Source organism: Chanodichthys erythropterus, chromosome 16, assembly GCF_024489055.1.
Source record: "Chanodichthys erythropterus isolate Z2021 chromosome 16, ASM2448905v1, whole genome shotgun sequence".
Lineage (NCBI taxonomy): Eukaryota > Metazoa > Chordata > Actinopteri > Cypriniformes > Xenocyprididae > Chanodichthys > Chanodichthys erythropterus.
This window is the reverse complement of record NC_090236.1, coordinates 20,844,164-20,868,589: the sequence shown is the minus strand read 5'-3', so window position 1 is coordinate 20,868,589 and position 24,426 is coordinate 20,844,164. Positions and strand designations below refer to the sequence as shown.

At 37.9% G+C, this 24,426-nt stretch overlaps 2 protein-coding genes across 5 annotated transcripts in view; both read right to left on the bottom strand.

Annotated features, from left to right (window-relative positions):
• The window catches only part of bcl2b (BCL2 apoptosis regulator b), a 57,030-nt gene extending 46,471 nt beyond the window's left edge, over positions 1–10,559 (bottom strand). For 2 of the 4 annotated variants that reach the window (XM_067362568.1, XM_067362569.1), the window contains exon 1: positions 6,669–7,738. In XM_067362568.1, the coding sequence (XP_067218669.1) occupies positions 6,669–7,163 (495 nt within the window). In that variant the 5' untranslated portion in view covers positions 7,164–7,738. Of the gene's footprint in view, positions 1–6,668; positions 7,739–10,375 lie in introns of those variants that run through there. The other 2 variants (XM_067362566.1, XM_067362567.1) reach the window with 2 other exon arrangements.
• Positions 10,560–11,008: 449 nt separating this feature from the next.
• kdsr (3-ketodihydrosphingosine reductase) lies at positions 11,009–24,407 on the bottom strand. Its single transcript, XM_067362006.1, has 10 exons — positions 23,828–24,407; positions 22,773–22,862; positions 22,231–22,287; positions 22,074–22,139; positions 21,527–21,622; positions 17,730–17,921; positions 17,550–17,633; positions 17,183–17,266; positions 16,873–16,974; positions 11,009–14,950 (listed from the first exon to the last, which is right to left on the bottom strand). The coding sequence occupies exons 1-10, from the start codon at positions 24,014–24,016 to the stop codon at positions 14,831–14,833; spliced, it is 1,080 nt and encodes a 359-aa protein (XP_067218107.1). The 5' UTR covers positions 24,017–24,407; the 3' UTR covers positions 11,009–14,830.
• Between the last annotated feature and the right edge of the window lie 19 nt (positions 24,408–24,426).

Genomic DNA, 24,426 nt, shown 5'->3' with positions numbered 1-24,426 from the left:
GACATTTCAGGCTTGACACCGGACAGAGCCTACAATGGGCCGTGTGTGTTGAGTATTAAACCACCTCTCTGTCAATCCTCCACTGCCCTCATCACCTCTGCAGGTGTGCTCACCCAAAATCTTCATTGAAACTGCTAGCAAATGAAGGAATAACTTGAAAGGGCAGTCCTGAAATCCCCCTTTTAAAGACCCACAAGAAAATTCCAATCAGCTGTCTCCAACTAAATGTCAGGGCTCTTTTGCAAAGTCACGTTATTAGCAGACAGCAGATCCTTGGCATGTGCATGGCCCGATGGCACGCAAACTCCCACTACAGCCCTGGGCTGAACCTGGATCAGCAGGCTGAAGTGTATAATTTAAGAGGCAAGCAGCTGCCAACACAGCACGTCATGCAGCATTTACTGTCACGTCGCACAAATAAACACAGGTGCTGCTCACGTGGGCTTCAGGCGCATTACCTTGTCAGTCTGCAGGAGGCACGTCTAGCCCATTTGGCACAGAGTTCACAGAAGTGCAATGGTGTCCAACATGAAATTAGAGGAGAATAGGGTAGTTAAACCCTGGATCAAATAGGCTAAGCGTTCATTTTCATAGGTTTTAACTGTTTAAGCTATCTAAACTTACTGTTTGACCAAACATTTAGAAAAGTTCAAAAGAACAGCATTTATTTTAAATCCAAATCTTTTGGTAAAATTGTAATTGTCTTTTTCTGTCGCTTTTGATAAATTGAATGCTTCTTTTCTGAATAAAAGGATCAATGTCACTGAAATTCTGAGGCCGCATGTGGGCTATTGACTACTTTAAGAGAATTTTTGCCCTTTTTGTATACATTTTGGTTTATTTTTGTTATATAGGGTTATCAAAGTTTACTGCATGTGTTCTTGAATGTATTTATTGTGAAAAGCTCTTTAAAATAAAATTTTAATTTAACTAAAAATGTTTCTCTTTAGTTTTATACATACAACATCAGTCTAATGGGTAGATAAAATATTTTTCTAAATATCTGAATAATTTGCTTTTGCTTCAGTACAGTAAAATACGTGTTTTTTTTTTTTTTTTGTTTTTTTTTTTTTTTTGCAAAAATAATGCTCTTTGAATTCATGATTTTTCCATTACATATAGATAAAATGTTTGGAAAAACCCCACTTTCAGCCATCGATAAGAGTGTTGTATTTTCAGTACTCCAGTTAACTCCAGTGTTCAGTTCCATTTCATTAAATCCTGAAAATTTTACCCCAGAATCAGTGCAAAAAAAGTCCACAGATTTCTTCTAAGCAAAGATGAGAACAACCACTCTGCGTGGGATGATTGGAACCCACTGGCCAATGTATAATTGAAACAGACTGAAAAATATATAGAATATGAGTCAAGGTGTTATTTGCTGAATGCAGGCTTATACTATACGAGCACACAGTGAATTACAGGACAAAGTAAGACAGTAGGTTGTTGTTGAGATCCAGACAGCAAGGTAAACACAGACAGTCTTGTGATGCAGCTAGATAAAAAAAATGTAAGAGTATTGGGCAGGACAGCAGACTCAACAACATAAACCCACAAATGACACCTATTTTTAAGTCTCGAGTTCAACAGGAAACAGAAGGTAGGCTGATTTGAAAGCACACGCATTGCTCTCGCCTGTCCAAATGTTACCATTAAGGTTAATGAGCCTGCCACCTCCGTCACTGCTTTTAGAGCAGGGCGGAAAATATAAGCCCTGGAGGGATTTATAGTAGCCTATCTAGTTGCCCACGTCACAGCAATCTAGTAAACTTGATTCTTTTTATAGAAAACCACAATAGTGGTCTCAGATGCTGTGATGTCAATACCTCTATTCCTATGAATAATTACAGATCAACATGTTTACAGTGTATGATAACCTTTAATACGTCACAGGCAGCTACTTGTGCGTATATTGAATAAGTAATCATTTCGTGAATTTTCACTGTGCCACTTTAGTAGATGGATATGCTAGTCATTTTAGCTGTCACGCCTTTGACAGCGTCAACCGCAATGCATATGGGCAACAGGATATAATGTCACACAGCTTCTGTTTTTTTAAATAACAAATTATGAATTTAGAGTTAATTTTGGGTTTCTAAACTGAAATCTAGAAATCAGGGTGGTAGATGATTGATATAATTCTGATATATGTAATTTGATAGCCCTTTAGATAGCACTGATTTTATGCAAAATAATTGAATACTCTTTTCTTTTTTTCTTTTTTTTTCTTTTTTTACATTTTTTAACATATTATGAATTAAGAAAGATCGAAAGATTTGGGGAACTAAAACTTCTGTTGATCAGCCAATTGGGCAAAGTTATCAACTGATTCTGATGATCTTATAATGGCCAAATGTCAGCTGATTAATCATCCTAGTGATACATTAGTTTAGTAATAATTATAAATAACAACTGATAATAAATTCTAAATGTTATAATCCTACACTATCTACTCCACTTCACAGCATCCTTGGAAAACTTTAAAGTTTTATTTTTTTGTATTGAGCCACTAAACATTAGATCATCCATTAGTCAATTATCCTTTCACTACATGTTCACAAAACAACTTTTGTACATAGCCAAACACACTTGCATTCCCATTCTGTTGTGCTCTCATGTGTATGAATGGAAGTGAAAGAAACACTTAACCAACTGTAACAGCCCATTATTTAGAGAACATGGCATGTCATACACCTTTGACATAAAATAGACACTGACACTGAGAAATGTCAAAAGCAAAATGCTATTTAAGCAGAAATTGGATCCAGTTGGTAAAACAGGATCTCCAACATATGGACTGTCAAAAAAAAAAGAGAGAGAGAAAAAAAGAAAGTTTATAGGATTAATTAAATAATAAAAAAATGGCTACTCATGATTTTTGTTTAAATCTCTAAGTATGAGCGTCAGTAGTAATAGTGATGCATCTTGCATTAGAAACACCACTAAAATTGAAGAAATTTCTTATATTTGCCATATTTCTACTGTTGAATACTGCAGCCATTTTTCACAGTGACTCGGGTGTATATTACTGTACGTTATTCTGGAGCGTTCTGGTCTATTTCAAAGCCATGAATGGAAAGAAATAAGTAAATAGAGGAACTCTTCCCTGACGTTCAGGTCAGAGAATGTGTAATCCTTTGATATGTGTCAGAAGTTTCCACATTCAAAAGGTCAGGACTCGAGGGGAATGTTAAACTTTCCTTCCTTAAAGATGAAATGTAGCATGTGAATTATTGATGAATGCCCTGTGGACACAGTGATTTGAATTATGCACATCCACATCAAGTCTTTGTTCTAAAACACTAACTACTAAATATAATAATGTTGCGGTCCACAGCAGAACAGAGATGTGGAGAATGCAGCCAGAGTGAATGAATGAGGGGAAGTTCTGAATGACCTTACTGATCTAATGTTTAAGTCCTGTACCAGACCATAAGTTCCCACTCATTTATGATTGTCACCTTACAGTTCAAAGTGAGTTCATTATTGAAAGGTCATATTCTGAATCGCCATTCAAAAAAAGCAGCATGTCTCTTGAGTTCCTCCTCAAAACCAGAAAGTCTGAGACTGAAAGGCATGCTAGTTTACAGCTTACTGAATACTGATTAGTATTTTTCACACATTGTTGCAGCAACTCTCTTCCCAGTCTGTCAGTAATGCTCAAGGCTGCATTTCTCAAAGGCATTGTAAGCTAAGCTAGTCGTAGAGACCATTGGTGCCAATGGTTCTACAATCTACTTAGGCTTACGATGCTTTTGAGAAATGCAACTGTGTTTGTCTATATGAAGCCCCTCCTTCTGAAAAGCGCAGTGTGCTCTGATTGGTCGGCTGGATCAGTGTGTTGTGACTGGTCAACTGCTTTGAACGCGTTTGGAAACGTCACACCCCTTACCATAACTGCGAGTTTCAACCATAGACTTTTTTAAAAAATAGACGACGCACCTTCTCTCTCTTCCATTATAGTACGTGAAGCCGCCATTATGCCTATATGGCGCTGACATATTGAGTCTTGAGTATGTGCAGTAGTGAGCGTGAAGTGGAGCCGCAACATCAAGGTCCTGCCGCACTCCCGCAGAATCGGTTAATACTGCAGAACACCTCATTATATCGGCGTGAAATAAACAGTTCTGGAAATGTAGAAATTAAAGTTCAAGCTCCAATCTCCTAACGAAGATCCAGAAAAATGTCTGTTGGTGCTTCAGTGACTACTTCGCTCAGAGAAGCTGTCAATCTCAGCAGTCAATTATGACGTCACAACCCCGTTTTTATAGCTTCAAATAACTAAAACTAAAAACAAACTTATTTAAAGAACGAACACTTTAACTAACATCAGTGTGACAAAAACTGCATAAAATGACAGAAACCATCTTTGGGAAAAAATATATCCCATTGCATTACTAGGAGAGGGCAAGGTTTATGACCTATACTGCATCCAGAAACCAGGGGCGATCAAGACATTTTGGCTTCACTTTTCAGGACTCGTGTGCCACTTTGGTTTCAACACACTACTAACATAACTCAACCTGGCGTCGGCCATTTCTAAAACCATTTCTGAAGACTCCCAAACTCTAAAAATGAAAAGTCAAGTCAAGCGCATTGCATTGTGGGATGTAGTACCCAGCAGAGTGAGCTCTTGGTGGTATAATGCATATTTTAGCTAATGTAGTAGGATATTCTATGCAGAAAAGTGGCATATAGTACATATATGCTACTGAAATAGACTTATACGGTTCCTGGAGAAGTCCAGCATGTCACCAGAGAGAAGCCTGTTGCTTCGCTGGAAGGTGAATAAGTTTGAATAAGAATTATGACAAAACATAAATAAAAACTGAAACATGCACAGATGGATTGTTTAAATAACATGCATTTAGAAAATAGTTGTTTTCATTTAATGCCAACTTTCTACTGGTTATTTACATGCTTACAAAAAATTACAATAATAATAAAAAATATATATATATCTCGTATCTTCTATGTTGTTGCCTACCCAAACCCTTTGTGCCAACCATGCCTGTGCTGAAGTTGGTTCACAGCAAAATCTCCAGAGTTAAATCAACTCTGCTCAGAGTACATATGGTCCCTCTCTAAATAGTGTTAAAATAACACTGAAGCAGAGTTAAAGTTAATGAGATAATTAAGCAATTAATTAAGTGATGATTGTGCATTAGTGATGAACACCTGCTGTTAACAAGCAGAATCACTGAAGAAAAGAGAAACACAAGAACTACCACTGACTTCAGTCACAGCCTTATTATTTGCTTAATTATCTCATTAACTTTAACTCTGTTTCAGTCATAGGCGTAATTTACGGGTGGGACATGTCCCGACCACTTTTTGAAAGGGTCGATATTGTCCCGACCACTTTCTGAAACCTCTCGCGGCACGGATATGTAATATAAAATAATTTGAGTTAATAATAGGCGATCTGGCGCTAGAATGTGTTGTTTTTGAAATCATGTTGAGTGCTCGTTGTCGCTGCTATCAGAGGCGCAACAGTGTTCTCTTGGCGTTCGTGCACACTGAGCCGTGTTCACACGGACAAGTGCTTCAATCTATCGCTTAACTGTTGCAGAGACTCTCTATTTGTTAGGTTGAAATCACAAAACACAATAGCTACACATAAACATCCCTGCTCTGGATATGCAATCTTAATTAACATCTTTGGTTTTAATGAGAAAAAAAAAAATCATACATGGTTGGGGTTTGAACCCAGAATGTCTTGCATGCTAAATGAAAGTGCCGCCCCCAGTCCATCAGAACAATCTGACAGTAACTGCGGATCCTCTTATTTATTAACTAATATACATACTCTCGGGACTAATGGCACATACACATTCCTGTCCCACCCAATTTTTAAAACAAAGTTACGCCACTGGTTTCAGTGTTACTTTAACACTATTTAGAGAGGGACCATATGTAGAGTTGATTTAACTCCGGGGATTTTACTGTGTTGGCATGATTACACAATGTTTAAGAATTATTTTGTAAGATTGAATTCGATCTGTTTTTAACTCAATAACCTAATATTTAATTTGCATTTACTTAATGTTATTGTCTGTTCAACCAGAGACACTTACCAGAAAATGAAAAGTGTCACATGAATCCCTTCAACTGTCAAAATACATTAACTTTATGTAGCTACTAAACTATAGAATTTTCATTTCAGAATTTTGGTTGTGCTAACCTGGTATTCCAGGTACACCTTGGCAGAAAATTTATGGAGTTCAGTGATGTTTGAACAATATCATAGCAAGCTGTACCACTGCACATAGGACAAGAATAGCCCAGGGTAATTTAAAACACATGATATGGTGAGTAAATATCAGATATAGAATATCTCATATAACTGGTTGCTGTAGGCCTGTAAGACTAAACATCCTCCTGTTTGCATGAGTCAACAGCAGTTCCTGAAAGTTCCGCACAGGGAACCACACCTTCAGCTCTGCAGACAGCAGCTGTCATTGATGGCTTCACGTAACAGACTGGCCGCGGAGGCGTGAGAGGGGTGTGACAGATCGCCGCAGCTCATTGGCTGCGGAATTTAACGAACAGCGCTATCGGCCAATCAGAGAACGCGCAAGGCTTCGAACGCGAGACGCCATGAGCAGAGGCGGAGCAAGCGACGCTGCGTCTTCGAACGTGAGGTATATATTGAGTTAATTACATACCCAGCCACCGTTCTCCTGGATCCAGCCGTGCAGCGGCCCGTTCAGATATTCTGTCATCCAGCCCGCAATGTTATCCACCTGCGCCGTCATCTCCTTGTTCACGCATTCGACACAAACGGTCCCTCCAAACTCGAAAAAAGCGATGATTCTGCCCCAGTTCACGCCGTCCCTGAACAGCTCGTCTATGACTGCGGTGAAGCGCTGATGCGCCGTGATGGACGTGAGATGCAGCTGTTTGGACATCTCCGCAAAGTCCGACTGATATAACCGCTCCAGTTCATCCCCAGCCTCCCGTAGCACCTTATGAAGCGCGCTGAACGGGTCGTGACGGGAGCTGGGAGAGACGCCGCTGTCCTCCTGCCTCCCCATCATCAGTCCATTCGAGACGCTGTCATCGTGTCCATTCACTTCCCAAACGTATCCCTTCTTCCAGAGCTTATGGTGGATGTACTTCACCACTATACTGCGGTTATCATACACAATCTCTTGTGCCATATCGACCTGTATATATCGCTAAAAAACCTCAGTGTCAATGAGATATTAATCCAGGCGCATCTTCATAACATCAATGCAACACAGCAACTGATTTTAGATAACTGTAAATCCTTCATAAGGCCAACTTACTGCATGTTGCCTCACTTGAAACTGCAAGTTGCAGCACTCGCATGAATCCTCCAGTGCTTCGGTGTAGAAAAACGCCCACTTTCTGTTCCCAGCAGAAAATTCCAGGCATGTATGAAGAGGATTTAAGCATCTTCCTCCATATCAGAAAAAACAAACATAACGTATAAGCATGGGTGAGAAAGTCTCTGGTGTTTTGAGTGGGAATTGCGCGCAGTAAGTCATCGTTTATTCGTGTAAAAGAGTCCAGAACTGCGGGAGACGGAAGAGGCTGGTCGCCGAATGTTCAAGCGCACTTGTGAGTTTCTTCTCTCGCGGAGCGGCTAGTGTGAAGAGAGACTTTCGCAGTGGTGTCTGCTGTCGAATTGAGTCTTTACGCGAAAGGTAAACGGGTAACAGTTGTGTCTCTGTATAAGTTGAGTGTTTAGAGGCGTCTGCTGTACGCAGTGGCTCCATATGCAGTCAGACTGCCCCCTTCATAGAGAGGCGTTTCCTGTGCGACGTCACTCATTCACACTAATGTGCGGGTGAATTGCAGATACCTCGCTCGTTTATCCTCTTTTTAGCATTTTATAATTAAATAAATTGACGATTAAATATAAAAAGTATAACATCTTTATATAAAAATAAATTAACGGCGAACTCATATTTAATCATCAATTTATTTTTATATTATATCTTCACAGTGGGCTTTAAAATTGAGTGCGATTTTACACTTCTGCTTCTACGTCACTAATCAAAAAAGCAATTTGTTACACTGATCATGTGAACTCTTGTGCAGACGATCAGATGTTATTGCTTTCACTGAAGCACAAGATGCTCTGTATCATTTTCAAATCATGCAGTAGAACATGATCATCAGAACTTGTGGAGTTCAAGCAGTTTGAGTGCTGTCTCGAGCAAATGAGCACTATGAAATTCACCGTATTTTTGTACCGGAATTGTTTTCATATAATTTATAATGGGGAAAAAATAACTTAAAATAAAATAGATGCTTTTAATATTGGACGTTTCTGTATATTATATAGTATATTATCATATTGGCCACACCTCCAAACATCTGGTATCACAAAACAGTCCAGGATCTTACCTTTAATATACACAGAAAATAAAATAGTGGAATGTACAGGTGCTGGTCATATAATTAGAATATCATCAAAAAGTTGATTTCACTAATTCCATTCAAAAAGTGAAACTTGTATATTATATTTATTCATTACACACAGACTGATATATTTCAAATGTTTATTTCTTTTAATTTTGATGATTATAACTGACAAATAAGAAAATCCAAAATTTGGTATTCATATTGTGAAAAGGTTCAATATTGAAGACACCCGGTGCCACACTCTAATCAGCTAATTAACTCAAACCACCTGCAAAGGCCTTTAAATGGTCTCTCAGTCTAGTTCTGTAGGCTACATAATCATGGGGAAGACTGCTGACTTGACAGTTGTCCAAAAGACGACCATTGACACCTTGCACAAGGAGGTCATTGCAAAAGAGGCTGGCTGTTCACAGAGCTCTGTGTCCAAGCACATTAATAGAGAGGCGAAGGGAAGGAAAACATGTGGTAGAAAAAGAAAAAAGGAAAAAAAGTACAAGCAATACTGATAACCGCACCCTGGAGAGGACTGTGAAACAAAACCCATTAAAAAATGTGGGGGAGGTTCACAAAGAGTGGACTGCAGCTGGAGTCAGTGCTTCAAGAACCACTACGTACAGACATATGCAAGACATGGGTTTTAGCTGTCGCATTCCTTGTGTCAAGCCACTCTTGCGTCAGAAGCGTCTCACCTGGGCTAAAGACAAAAAGGACTGGACTGCTGCTGAGTGGTCCAAAGTTATGTTCTCTGATGAAAGTAAATTTTGCCTTTCCTTTGGAAATCAGGGTCCCAGATTCTGGATAAAGAGGAGAGGCACACGATCCACGTTGCTTGAGGTCCAGTAAAGTTTCCACAGTCAGTGATGGTTTGGGGTGCCATATCATCTGCTGGTGATGGTCCAATGTGTTTTCTGAGGTCCAAGGTCAACGCAGCCGTATACCAGGAAGTTTTAGAGCACTTCATGCTTCCTGCTGCTGCCCAACTTTATGGAGAAGCAGATTTCATTTTCCAACAGGACTTGGCACCTGCACACAGTGCCAAAGCTACCAGTACCTGGTTTAAAGACCATGGTATCCCTGTTTTTAATTGGCCAGCACTCGCCTGACCTTAATCCCATAGAAAATCTATGGGGTATTGTGAAGAGGAAGATGCGATATGCCAGACCCAACAATGCAGAAGAGCTGAAGGCCACTATCAGAGCAACCTGGGCTCTCATAACACCTGAGCAGTGCCACAGACTGATCGACGCCATGCTGCATTGCTGCAGTAATTCAGGCAAAAGGAGCACCAACTAAGTATTGAGTGCTGTACATGCTCATACTTTTCATGTTCATACTTTTCAGTTGGCCAAGATTTCTAAAAATCCTTTCTTTGTATTGGTCTTAAGTAATATTCTAATTTTCTGAGATACTGAATTTGGGATTTTCCTTAGTTGTCAGTTATAATCATCAAAATTAAAAGAAATAAACATTTGAAATATATCGGTCTGTGTAATGAATTAATATAATATACAAGTTTCACTTTTTGAATGGAATTAGTGAAATAATAAATCAGCATATTAGAATGATTTCTGAAGTATCATGTGACACTGAAGACTGGAGTAACGATGCTGAAAATTCAGCTTTGCATCACAGGAATAAATTACTTTGTGAAATATATTCAAATAGAAAACAGTTATTTTAAATTGTAATAATATTTCACAATATTACTGTTTTTACTGTTTTTAATTAAATAAATGTAGCCTTGGTGAGCAAACGAAACTTCTTTTAAAAACATTAAAAATCTTAGTGGTTCCAAACTTTTGGACTGTACTCATATATATATATATATATATATTATAATCAATATTATAAATAATAATAAATACTCTTTAGAAAATGTAGGAGAATATTCTTCCTTTGCCGAGCTAAACTGAGTTTTTTTTTTGTTTGTTTGTTTTTTTTTCTTGCAAATAAAAAATCTGGGTAATTTCATTTTTACCTGTTTTGGATTAGCTGAAATGGAAATCAGCATCTGTTCAAGCAGAGCAGAATTTGGTCCTCAGCCTTGCCTCAAAATTAGCGTTTGAACTTCTATGAACAGTGCAAGGCCTTTGATCTTTCAGCACCCCTCGGTGTCAACCCTGCTTTGAATAAAGGTGAACCAACTCAAGCCAAAGCCTATGAATTACTGCAGAACAAAATAACTATCATACATATGACCCCTGCTAGTAATCCAGTCTTCAGAGATAGAACATTGCACCATTGTGTGTTGCAATTCTGGGCTTTAAAATGTTCTGGTTTGTGCCTAACTTGCTTCCTACCTCTGTCAGCTTTGACTAGGTTATTCAGGGCTAAGTTAAGCTTCTGGAGTTGGCTATTTCAGACTGGTGATGAAGTGTTTCAAAGTTGGAATGCAAAGTAAAAGATCAGGTTCAGATGCTACTGACAGAGGTATGTCCTATGTCTCCTAATTCTTGCAAGAGTCAACCAGTTTACCTTTACTTCCATTCCTGTCTATTAATGAAAAAAAAAAAAAAAAGTAAATCAGTAAATGTTATTTGGGAAAATGTTACAAAGGACAATATGTGGTGCATATGTTTTGATCAAAGAGTTTTCCAGTCAGTGATTGGGATTCTTTCAAATTATTTTATAGACATTGCAAACAAAAAGATGAATTTCTAGTCAATTAAATATTTTAAAGCATAAGCAGAAATATTTATTATATCATTTGAATATTTCAAGGGATTCTATCACCATCATTTTACAAAGTTCAAAATGTTCTGACACAGAATTACCTTTCAAAAGTTATTTATTTCATTATGTAAGAAAATAAGACAAAGCAACAACATCCTCTTTTTCTCCCATGGCACACAAGGTGAAATTTATGCAAGTTTGGCAACAAATGAATACGGGAAAAAAAATGATAAAACATAGATAGAAGCAAAATTATCCAAGTTGGTCTTGGTCTTTTGAAAGTTACTCATAAACTATATATCTTATTCTCAGAAATATATCTCAACTTCAGTCAATACAAGAGGGAACTATAGCAAAAAAAAAAAAAATTCTAAGTATCTTCTTTAGTGTTTAAATGAAGTGTGAGCACAAGCTTGATTTGCATAGCTTTAAGGAGATCAACACAATTTCTCTACTATTAGCATCTTAATCATGAAACAAATGACTACGTCCATGTATTATGGAAAAGGGCACAACCGAATTCTAAGTCCGACACATATCGGCACCTAACTTATAGCTACTATGTGCTGGACGACGTGCCTTGAGCCAATATCAAATGAGAACATCGTCGCTTTGACTCATGCATTCTCACTTTCATATTTTGGGACTTTTTGTAAAAAATATCCAGAGCAAACAATGAACAAACAAACAAAAACCATGTCTTTTTCCACATTGAAACAAATATACGTAAACCATTCACAATCTATGCCTTAGTTGGATGTGGAGGTGTCCACTCTTATAGCTTTTATAGTGGTCTGTGTTTGGATCTCTTAAGGCTTGGAATGGGTCCCCATGACTGCAGTGCCTGACTGCATTGGTCAGTTGTGTCTAGCATACCTGCAAACTCTGGACTGGCGAAAAAGGGGATAGGAAATGGGGAATTTTTCTTCTAAAAATAATCTTATGCAAATAGAAAAGCAGAAATACGGCAGTTACTCCTGCAAATAAAGCAGTGCTGCACTTATAGACACTACTTCATTACACTGAAAAGGTCAAATGAAAAGAAAGGCGATGAGTTTGCAGGTATGTTCTAGGGAAAACAGAGCAGCATAAAACAACAACAAAAATATTCTTGAATAAAGGGCATTGAATGGAAGTATTACTTCACCCAAAAATAAAAAATCTGACATAATTTATTCATTCAAATTCTAAAATCATAGGACTTTCATTATAAAAAAAAAAAGAAAAAAGTTTAGCTACTGTTTTTTGTCCACGACTCATGCATACTATATTCCGAATCTATAAGGCCAAAATTTAAGTCATTATTCACAGAAAGTTGTTCCCCATGCCATAGCAAAATCAGTTCACTAAGGACTTAAAGAGTTAGTACACCCAAAAAAAAAAATTCTGTCATTAATTACTCGCCATCATAAAAACCCGTAAGACCTTCGTTCATCTTTGGAACGCAAATCAAGTTATTTTTTGATGAAACACCAGAGCTTTCTGACCTCCGATGGACTGCAACAAAATAACCACTTTCAAGGCCCAGAAAAGGTAGTAAAGACCTCGTTAAAATAGATTGACTACAGTGGTACAACATTAATGTTATGAAGCGATCAGAATAATTTTAGTGTGCAAAAAAAAAGAAAAAGAATAGCAATAATAATAATGACTTTATTCAACAATTTCTTCTATTCTAGGTGGTTCTGGAAAAGGTTCTGGCCGGCTCCTGCATCAGCATCACACGCATGCGTCGTGCTGCTCATGTGTACAGCGTAGGCCAATACTGAGCTGGCGTTCTGACGTAGAACCCAGAAGCACTGCACTGTTTACTATGTCAACAGCTATTTTAAATAAATTGTTAAATAAAATCATTATTTTTGTTTGGTTTTTGCCCAAAAAAGTATTCATGTCGCATTATAACATTAAGGTTGAACCGCTGTAGTCAAATGGACAATTTTAACAATGTCTTTACCACCTTTCTGGGCCTTGAAAGTGGTAATAACACATTAAGAGGCCAGAAAGCTCACAGATATCATCAAAAATATCTCAATTTGTGTTCCAAAGATGAACAAAGGTCTTGCGGGTGTGGAATGACCTGAGTGTGAGTAATTTTCATTTTTGGGTGAACTAACCCTTTAAATTTCAGTCTACTTCTCTGCTTCAGAAGATTTTAAAAGTCATATGAACCACTCTTAAAGTCCCTTTCACTTTCACTGTATGAAGAGGAGCAGCATGAACATTCCACTAAACTTCTCCTTTTGTGTTCTACAGATGACAGAAAGTCCATACAGGTTTTGAACACCATGAGGGTGAGTAAATAATGAGAGAATGTTCGTTTTTGGGTGAACTATCACTTTAAATTGACCCCTTTCTGTTTCTTTCAGGCATTCAAGAGATAAACATCCGCTCGTATAACTGTAGGGTGTGATCACATCACATGCTCCCCGTTTGCTTGTGACAGTGAGGAAGGCAAATATTACAACAGCATGAGTAATTGTCATTTTCTCTCTAGCTATTGTGTTGTCAGTAAGGTACGACATAGAATAGGTGCAACAAGAAGGGGCCAGTTTGGAAGGCCTAAATCCGGAAACACAGTTTATATGCGAGAACCATCCAGTTTACGTTACAACAGAGCAGAGCACGAGGAGATTCACTTCACTTGTGGAAGCTATATTGCTTGTTTTGGTATACAAATCAGATCAAGCTTTACAACATCTACAGTATTTGAAATGCCGGAGTGAACACTAAATGTACTCTTGATACATTTATTCATCTTCAATACTAGAGTTCTAGGGTTGTGGACATCAAACCACTTGGATCGTTGACATCTGACTACGATTATTCAAACATGAGCTGCTTCATATGTAGGCTTTTGCTCTGGTTACACCTGATCCATCTGGATCTCCAGCTCCACCTGTTGGCAGAAAGGTGTAGTGACTCGAGCCAGCGAGCCATTAACCATCGCAATGGCTTATCATGACCCATCCTTCAGTTCAGTGAACTCTTAGAAGCCCCTGAGGTCACCTAAATGCATGCGTACAAGCAGACAAATATAATACACACACGCACACACATTTATAAGGTAAACATTTCCTTCAGAAACCCCCACACAGAGCAAAAAAGATAAGGCAGAGTGGCAGACTCAGGCTGTTTCATCCGAAAACATAGACACAGTCCTGTGTCCATACCTTACAACTATGAAATCTAAAAGCAGGAAGATACGGTGTTTGACTACGCACATCACAGACCAGTCAGAAGAACATAGGACAGCTCGTCACCTCATAAGGAAGCGAAGTTGGAGTTCTTGAGCTATACAGTTTTTTTTTCGTACCTGTACAGCATACGGTAACATCTCATTAACATAAAAGCGGATTGAATTTTAATTCTAGCGTTGAAATAATGTTATGTCAACAGGCTAGCTAGAACAAGAACTCAGATGTGGCGTTCGTGTATGCAAGGACACGGGCCTACTTGAGAACAACCACAAACCTTCTGAAACATGAGAATACGGTAGAGGCAGTGAGAACCAAAGAGTAAGTAACTTAAATGCAATGTTTTTTTAAGAGATTGAAATATTGATGTAGCATGCACTGGAATGATTGGGCCCTGAATGACACATCATAAAAGATGGACACCTATTACAGACACCTATTTTGTCAGCGTAGGCCTTTTCTACCCACTTAAATATGTTTTCCAGGCTGGGTTTGTGCGTGCTGTGAAGGTGTTTGGGTGAATGTAGTGGTGGTGATGGAGGTGGATAGTGGTGGGAATGCTGGTGCTACTCCCTCTTGTCAGCTGCTTTGGACTGTTCTCTCTGGATCATGCAGCGGCGGACGATGCTGTCAAAGCTGCCCAGGTAGAATAGAGCGATTGTGCGGAACAGTCCCATGGTCACAATCTAGACAGGGTGACATAATATTACCATTTTAACATATCATAGAAAATAAATCACTGTGTATCCATCTATATACTGTATCTATCCATATATCAGATATATAGTCAAACCAAAAATTATTCAGACATTTTTGATATATTTTTACTAGTGGGTGCAGGACACTATATTTCATTTATGTAAGTGAGGATAGCAAAATAAAGTAAACTGTGACAAATTATACCCAAAAATTCTTCATACAGTCGACTACCAGTAAAACTGATAAAAATTTGGAACCAAAAATTATTCAGACACTTTGACCTGACCATGTTTTGCTTAAGTGTTATCTGACATAATTAAGATTATTTTTTTCTGACACAATTTAACTCTGAGATCTTGTCATATTTTATTACTATTTTTTAAATCTATAGTTAATAAACTGTATTAATGAATTAAATGTTCAAGGTGTCTGAATACATTTTGGTTTGACTGTATATTGCCTATATCTATCTTTCTACTTATATACCTTCCCATCTATTTATCTACCTATATATCTATCCATCTATCTATACTCTTAAAAATAAATGGTCCAAAAGGGTGTTTTGCAGTGATGCCATAGAAGAACCATTTTTGGTTCCCCAAAGAACCTTTCAGTAAACAGTTGAGTTCTTAAAAGGATCATGTTTTTCTCACTGTGAAATTTTTTTAATAATCCCTTTCTCCATCCATCCATCCATCCATCCATCCAAGCTATTTTTAAAATAGATTTTTTTTACATTTGTTATTAGGTTACATATACATAGATTAAAGTATCTAAACTGTGGGTAGTTGCCATGACATCAAACAGCTGGAGTGATTCAGAAACTACTCAATAATTGTCAACAAGATATAAAAGGAACAGAAGTACAGTATTAAAAGCTTGGACACTGTGATACACTGATAACTCAGAGACTGAATCCACAGACGTTTTTCACATATTTTTGGAGAAAATCTGCTTAACTGAATTTAAAAACGGTACTGCGCTCTTAGTGAAAAAAATCAAATTAGCCAAAACATTAAATGAAGAATGTGATCTGTAGAAGCTCTGCATACACAAATTCATTCTGCATGTACTGATAACATCTGATTCTGTTTTACTTAGTGAAAATATGTTACTATATCTTTTATCATATTCTTATATTCTTCAAAGAAATTTACAAAAATGTAGTCTGGCTGACCTTACAAGTTTATTCCTGTGATTTGACCAGTTTTGAGTAAGGGAAGAGTCGGGCAAAAGTCAAGAGGCTCATTAAAATCTTCAAAGGGAATATCTAAGACCGTGACTGACTCAAATAGCCCACTGAAAGCTGAATGCAAACAAGATGTTACTAAGGTACAAAGGTGAAGCAGTATGATGAAAAGGATATGATGCAGAAATAATTATTAAGCAAAAAAGGAGGAGTCATCCGATGTCAATCTCCCAGGGTATTGTCAATGAATCAAACATGATGACACTGTTGCACTAGAGTCAGAATCTTATGGCTCGTTTCCACCAAGCGGTACGGTTCAGTACGGTACGCAATTTTTGCCATTTCCATTGTTAATTAATTCCAAACCATACCGTACCACTTTTTTGGGACCCTTATAGTACCGGTACCAAAAGGGTGGAGCTACACTCACTGCAGAACATTGATTGGTTGACAGAGAATCGAGGGGAATGACAACAGAACTTTTGCAACACAATGTGTATTTCTCGGCTGTTTTTCCTCGCAGCCTTCAAGCCTTTGCTCAAACAAAGCTACTGTATGTCATCCTTTATTTTTTTAGCATCACTTTCTTCTTCATGAGAGAATGACGCTGATCACTAGGGGTTCAGGGTTTACCGTCCCGAATCATACTGTACTGTAATGAACTGAACCGTACCGCTCGGTGGAAACGAGCCATTAGTGTTTTGTGATAATGGGCCATACCTGTTGCAGCCCCTCAGTGATGGAGGTAACAGGTGACATCCCACAGGTCAGTGCTGACAGCATGTAGCCATCAGGACCAAATGAGCTGGTGAAATTTCCCTGCTGTGAATGAATAAAAACAAGAAAGGACATTTAAGGTATTTGAAACAATAGTTAAAGAGGTGGTTGATTATGATTTCACTTTTTTAACTTTAGTTAGTGTGTAATGTTGCTGTTTGAGCATAAACAACATCTGCAAAGTTACGACGCTCAAAGTTCAATGCAAGGCTGAACACCGTTAATATTGCAATGTTGACCAATCCCTACTTACCACAGCATCCTTCACTGCAATTTTTGCCACTTGCTCAGGCTGACAGACTCCAGACGTCTCTGAAATTAACTTGGTCTCCAGAGGCTGCCGTTGAGAGAGAGAAAACCAGATGAATAAAACATAGGCAGGACAAAATCATGTTTTGCCCAGCATTACTTTGTGTGGGGAGAAATAGCCACCTAATATTAGCACTCAATGTATTTTTTAAAATCCAAGAACAAAGATCCAACTATGTAACAGAGCAGAGACAGTTTTAGAAATCCTTCATTTTTAAATATTCTATTAATATTAATGCTCTATTCTAATATTCTAAGTATTTAATATTCAGAGACTAATTCTATTCAGGAAAAAAAATCTATTATCTCACCTTATTCTTATTCTCTTCTGCAAAACCTGGTGTGTCAGTGTCTGGGGGATATGCCACCGTAACATAGATATTATAGGGCTTCATCTAAGAAAGATCAGGAGGAGAGAATAAATCAGAATTAAAGTGTCAGTGGACTGCTATGTGGTAGATACTGAGTGAACGTCATGTATACATACACACCTCCATCTGCAAGGCCTCAGCCAGACCACGCAGGGCGAATTTGGATGGCGAGTAGGCCGTGTAGCCAAAGAGGCCAATCTGCCCTCCCTGTGATGACACAAACATGATGCGGCCCATCCGCCTTTCCTTCATAGTGGTGATCACTGCCCTGGTGGGGTAAACGCTGCCCAGATAGTTCACCTCCATCAATTTCTGTTAAAGGCACAATATGTACAATTTTTGGATTAAAATATCCAAACACCACTTGAAAATGTTACATATTTCATTGAGTTGTGTACTTGCATTTTCCCAAATGTTTCCAATGTTTAAATCCACAGAAATCTGCAATTTTAACCAGAGTAATGTCGCCTATCAATGACGTAATATCCACATTACCCTTGATTTCCCTATTTACTTCCATAGAACCATGGAAACATGCTTCAGTTTATTATGTGATGCTTTAATATATTATGTGTTTTATTAGACAGGTGAGCACCTGTTTGGATACCTTTATCAACAGAAAACTAATTGTTATATAGCTTAACACAGTCTTATTGTATGAATTTAATTTTCTTGATTTCCCACATGTTTGTACCATGCCTCAGAGACAACACTATTTTGTCAAGGGGCTAACATAGCGTAATCAAAAGAACTTTATTTGTTGTAATAGGAATAAATAATTTTATCTGCCAAACAATATATTTTAAAATTAATTGTATGCCATTTAGCAACATCCAGCATTTATTAATGATGTTCTAATATCGATCTAGCTTATTGCAACGTGCAACAAGTGTTTCATACCAGTCACCGAGCAAACACACAGTGTAACGTTAACATAACTTTCAACACAGTAGTATGATAGTATGATTTTAGTATGATTGTATGATTGTTTTGACCAAGTAAAACAGCGCTGCATTACCCCACAATTTTACCCCACAATTTTAATTTGTCAAATAAAGTGACCTGAATGGCTATTTCATTAGAATGAAATAAATAATTTGAATTTAAGTGACCAAACATAACATAACTTTAACAAAGTTCAAGTTCAGGGAAGGAGGAGGAGGGGGGAACTGGCAAACGTTAAACCTAACTTTAATCATAAAATAAACATAAACAACAAAAAAAAGGAGCATCAAAGGCCGACTGCGGCATATAAAACTGCAATGTAAAATGTCCTAGGCTCTCTGCCCCACCCTGCTTCATACCACAATAATGTTAAAGGTGCCATCGAACGTTTTTTTACAAGATGTAATATAAGTCTAAGGTGTCCCCTGAATGTGTCTGAAGTTTCAGCTCAAAATACCCCATAGATATTTTTTAATTCATTTTTTTAACTGCCTATTTTTGGGCATCATTGAATATGAGACGATTTATGCTGTGTGGCCCCTTTAAATTGCTGACACTCCCCGCCCATGGAGCTCGCGCTTGCCTTAAACAGTGCCTAAACAAAGTTCACACAGCTAATATAACCCTCAAATGGATCTTTACAAAGTGTTCGGCATGCATGCGTCGGATTAAGTGAGTATTGTATACTGTTATATAGTTTACATTTGATTCTGAATGAATTTGAGGCTGTGCTCCGTGGCTAATGGCTAATGCTACACTGTTGGAGAGATTTATAAAGAATGAAGTTGTGTTTATGAATTATACAGACTGCAAGTGTTTAATAATGAAAATAACGGCGGCTCGTCTCCGTGAATACAGTAATAAACGATGGTAACTTTAACCACATTTAACAGTACATTAGCAATATGCTAACGAAACATTTAGAAAGACAGTTTACAAATATCACTAAAAATATAATGATATCATGGATCATGTCAGTTATTATCGCTCCATCTGCCATTTTTCGCTGTTGTCCTTGCTTGCTTACCTAGTCTGTTGATTCAGCTGTGCAGATCCAGACGTTAATACTGGCTGCCCTTGTCTAATGCCTTTCATAATGTTGGGAACATAGACTGGCATATGCAAATATTGGGGGCGTACATATTAATGATCCCGACTGTTACGTAACAGTCGGTGTTATGTTGAGATTCGCCTGTTCTTCTGAGGTCTTTTAAACAAATGAGATTTACACAAGAAGGAGGAAACAATGGAGGTTGAGACTCACTGTATGTCATTTCCATGTACTGAACTCTTGTTATTTGACTATGCCAAGATAAATTCAATTTTTCATTCGAGGGCACCTTTAGGAGAGTCCCGTAGGATTACTTTCCATTGGTTGTGGAGGTGAAGACTTTCATTCACAGCATCATCAAGCTACGTCTTTGTTATTGTTACATTATTGTTTTGAATAATCAACCTCTAGCGGCGAAACTTAAATACTGTGCCTTTATAGTAAAGCGCACACTTCACTTTAGGAATAGATGTCTTGCCATCACAACGCTATAGGGTGTAAGGGTGGTTGCCAAAGGGTATCAATGTGGTTGCTTAAGCTGTTTTTTTTTTTTTGTGAGTGTTTTTAGCATGTTGCTGTGGGATTGTTAGGGTATTCTGAGTGGTTTCTATTTTCTTTGCTTGGGGTAAAAAGATGTTTGAAGTACCATTTCGACAGTATACGGTAGGTGAACATCCCAATGCCACCCTCTCTGCTGAGAGCAGCATTTAGATGTATATATGTAAATAAGTGCTGCATGCTTTCCTCTTAGACAAAATAAACACACAACAAACATGACAGCGGAGAGAAAACAGCAGTTCAGAAAGCATCTGTCTGAATATATAGCCATGTGAATATGTTTGCACCAGCTCTACAATTTGCCACTCCAGTGAAGTCACTTTATTTATAGCAGTTTAAACAATAAAATGCTTTAATGCAAGCAGCTTTACAGTATTAAACATGATAACACCAGTGTCAGTGTCTCTTTCAATTAGATTTACAAAATCAATTTCTACTCTAAAGCAGCTCTCCAGTGTGTTCTTGTTTTTACTTGCAGACATCTGACCTCGACAGACTGAACAGAAGAAATTAACTGCAAAAGGTTTCCACTTCAGGTCAAATAATGCAGAGCCACACCTACGTATCATGTAATTGACACAGACTAATGCTGCCTTCATGTGCTATTGGAATTATTGTAAATATGAGTTTCCAGGTTAAAAATTTGACATGAACACCCTGTAAAGTCATATTTACCAATGGGAAGCTCAGAGATACCCAAGTTCCCAAGCTGGGCGGGCCATAAACTTTTAACATGGCGGAGAGGAGAATGATTGCTGCTGAGACCAATATTCTTTATTAGTTTTTTTTCCACAACAGCTACATCACCTTGTCTTGTCATTAAAGTAGTGCATATTTACATATGTGAATAATCATTTGAAGAGTATTGTATGTTTTATACACAGCAAGAATAGCCAGAATCAGCAGCAAGCTGACTATCTAGATAGCACTGTGAATGTTTATATGGTTTTCAATGAATGGGACGTTAAATATCATTTTGGATTTAATAAGATTTTCCCAATAAATAGGCAAGAATATACCTGGTGTCCTTCATGATTCCTGTTCTTTCAGACAACAAAACACTTGAATGCAACGAGTTTGTGATCACAACTTCGGAAGTGGGAAGTTGGAAATTTCCGATAGCATGTGAAGGCAGCATATTAGTAGTTCGAAGGTGTTTACCAGCCACACTTTTCTGAAAAGTTCGCTTTAGGAAGCAGTTTTGAACTCTAGAAACAAACTCAAAAACAAACTTCATTTTGGCCCGATTTTGTTCAAAATTACGTCACACCAGTTCATTCTTCAATTTCGCTTGAAGTATATCAGGCCTTTACTAGCCCAAATAACAAAAAAAGCCCACCGAGTGTCTATGATATGCTCTTACCTTGAAGCGGTCAACTTCCACTTCCTCAAACTTCCCAGATATAGACGTCCCAGCACAATTCACCAGCATGTCCACAGGACCCAGCTTCTCTTGAGCCTTGATATAAAAAAAAAAACATGCAACAGTCATCAACCATAGCTAACCAACTGAAGAGTATATGTTTGAAAACAATGAATAGAATAAATGCTGACATAGGCTGAATCCCAAATGGCACACTTCTATGCACTTTCGGTCTTGTGGACTTACAATGGCTACCGCATACACGTGTCCGTTAAGTCCAAGAGACTGTAGGGTGTCCCATTTGTCAGTTTTAGGCTTCAGAAGGGTGCTCACTTTGCAGCCAACATGCGCCCTCGATGCGTACTTTTGCTGAGCCCGCACTGATGCTGGCTCCGCAGCAGACTTCTTCCCAACAGTCAAAGCGGCATTACGTCACGAAAGTGCGGACTCGTAGGAAGACCGCGAGTGTTTAGGGTGCCATTTGAGATTCAGCCATAGAATAATTTGTGAAAGGATTCTTATAAATTGGCAAACAGAATAAACATACTTGTTTGATGACACTCTCCACTTGGCTGTAGTCTTTCGACACATCAACAGAAATGCAAAGCACCACCTAGGTGTGATCATAACAATACATGTTAAGCATATTTAGGATTTCTGAGTTTATTATAAGAGCAATGTCCAAAAAAACAATAAATACATACTTGCTTATCATTTATGGCACACTTTTCCACTTCTTTCTTGGCTTGAACCAGCTTGTGCTGTAGGGAAACATGTACATAATGGTAAATACACATACATCAAAAAGATTTTTTTTATTCAGCACGGATGATTTACAATGTTACAAAAGATTTCGATTCTAAATGCTGCTTTTTTTATACTTTCTATTCAAATCTATCATGGTTTCCACAAAAATATTAAGCAGCACAACTGTTTTCATCATTGATAATAATGTTTCTTGAGCAGCAAATCATCATATTAGAATGATTTCTGAAGGATCATGTGACACTGAAGAGTGGAGTAATGGTGCTGAAAATTCAGCTTTGCCTTAACAGGAATAAATTACATTTTAAAATATATTCAAATCGAAAAAAAATTAACATATTTCACAATATTACTGTTTTTACTGTATATTTGTTCAAATAAACGCAGCCTTAGCAAGCATAAGAGATTGCCAACCCCAAACTTTTGAACAGCACTATGCTGTCACTGACAGATGATATACAGTGACGAGCACGTGACAGACCTCATCTCGTGCCACCAGAGTGATGAAGGCACCATGTTTGTAGCATTCCATGGCAATACACTTCCCAATCCCACTGCTGCCTCCGGTCACCTGATGCACAGCAAATTCAGAGCAGACTTATTACAAACCATGCAAGTCAAAGTTCACATAATTTATTAAAATATGCAGCTTTGAGAGATAATATAAACAAATTCACCAGGTAAAAGCACCAGAAAATCCAACAAATAAAAAAATAATCTACACTGCAGGTGCCAAATGTGCATCTGTTCTCTCATATATATTGATACACATATATATTGATTTCACACAATATATATGTATAAGACAGATCTAATATTATCTCTGAGAATAGTGTTATTTATCTGGGAACTGGATGGTTTTACAAGCATATGGAGAACACAAATGAGAAAAAAAAAATCAAATAAAGGCTGCTGAAAAAAGTTGGTGATGATCAAAAATAAGCCTTTTATAAACAAAGCCTTACAAATTATCTTGGGAAATCATAAAACAGATTTAAAAAATGTATTATTTGTGAAGAGCTCAACATGTTTTTTTATTTACAACTAGATAAGTTTGAGCTCTTGATAAACTATGAACCTTGGCAAATGCAAAAACATGTAGTGCCCGCTTGAAAAGGTCCATTGCCCTGGAGCAGATGGTTGCATAACCAGTACAAGAATTAATCTATTTGGCCTTCAGTGAAATATGAGCTGAAGTCATAACAAACAGTTCACCAACTGATGACACAAACAAGTCAAATGCACATTTGCACTCGTCCACTGAGTATAATGGCATTGACATGTGACATATAATGAAGAATTTTCAGTGATTTCCGCTACATTAGGTTCCAGATTCTCTAGAATCAGTGCATATAATCACTTTATGAATGAGCAGCAACAATTTATGTTTAATGAAATTACATTATTATGCTTTTGCAATATATTGAAAACATAACGTATTGACAACCACCATACAATATTTGTTTTTTTATTTAGTTGCTTCTGATATTATAAGATCTGTGTGCTGTTATTTATAATAGAATTAAATGAACTTACCACCACATGGGCCCCGTTCAGTTTGAGAGGTTTGGGGCTTATTAACGGGGATATCATGTACAGCAGCAGCACGAAGGCCACGATGAAAGCAGCCACTACCAGGAGCATAATGAAAGGCAGAAGCAGCCACCAGGAGTTAAAGGTGAGCCAGTGTGAGAGCGCGGAGCCGAGAGCCTCCTCAGAGGACATGGGTCAACCTGATGCTGCTGACGTTAGCTCACAAGCTAAATGTCCAATTCCAGGCACTCCCCTGTCTCGCGGACAGAAGATAACAGGCCTTCAGACAAGCTGTTTATGGGCTTATATTATCTGGTAATGTGCTAGAGGCTTGTGCGGTAGATTAAATACCAAGTTAAAGTTGTAAAACCGCAAAAGCTAACTCTTTCCTTTCACTACATGAACCAAAACACAGAATCAATGCACTTTGAACGAGATACTGCGCTTGGGCGATGGAATTATGGGAGTTGTAGTTTTTTATACCTCCGCTTACCCCGCGCAGTGCAGAAAATAGACTACAAGTTCCAAAGTTCAACATTCTTTCCACAGCAGGAATACTGCCAAACTGTCACTTTCTTAACGTAAAAGATAACTGAAATGTT

Excerpts from the sequence above, each read along its gene's own strand:
- kdsr (XM_067362006.1), bottom strand. The coding sequence starts at position 24,016 with ATGTCCTCTGAGGAGGCTCTCGGCTCCGCGCTCTCACACTGGCTCACC. Across the intron at positions 17,267-17,549 it reads CAGAAGAGAATAAGAATAAG|CCTCTGGAGACCAAGTTAAT; the intron begins GTGAGATAATAG and ends TCTCAACGGCAG. Across the intron at positions 14,951-16,872 it reads TCACTGAGGGGCTGCAACAG|ATTGTGACCATGGGACTGTT; the intron begins GTATGGCCCATT and ends CACCCTGTCTAG.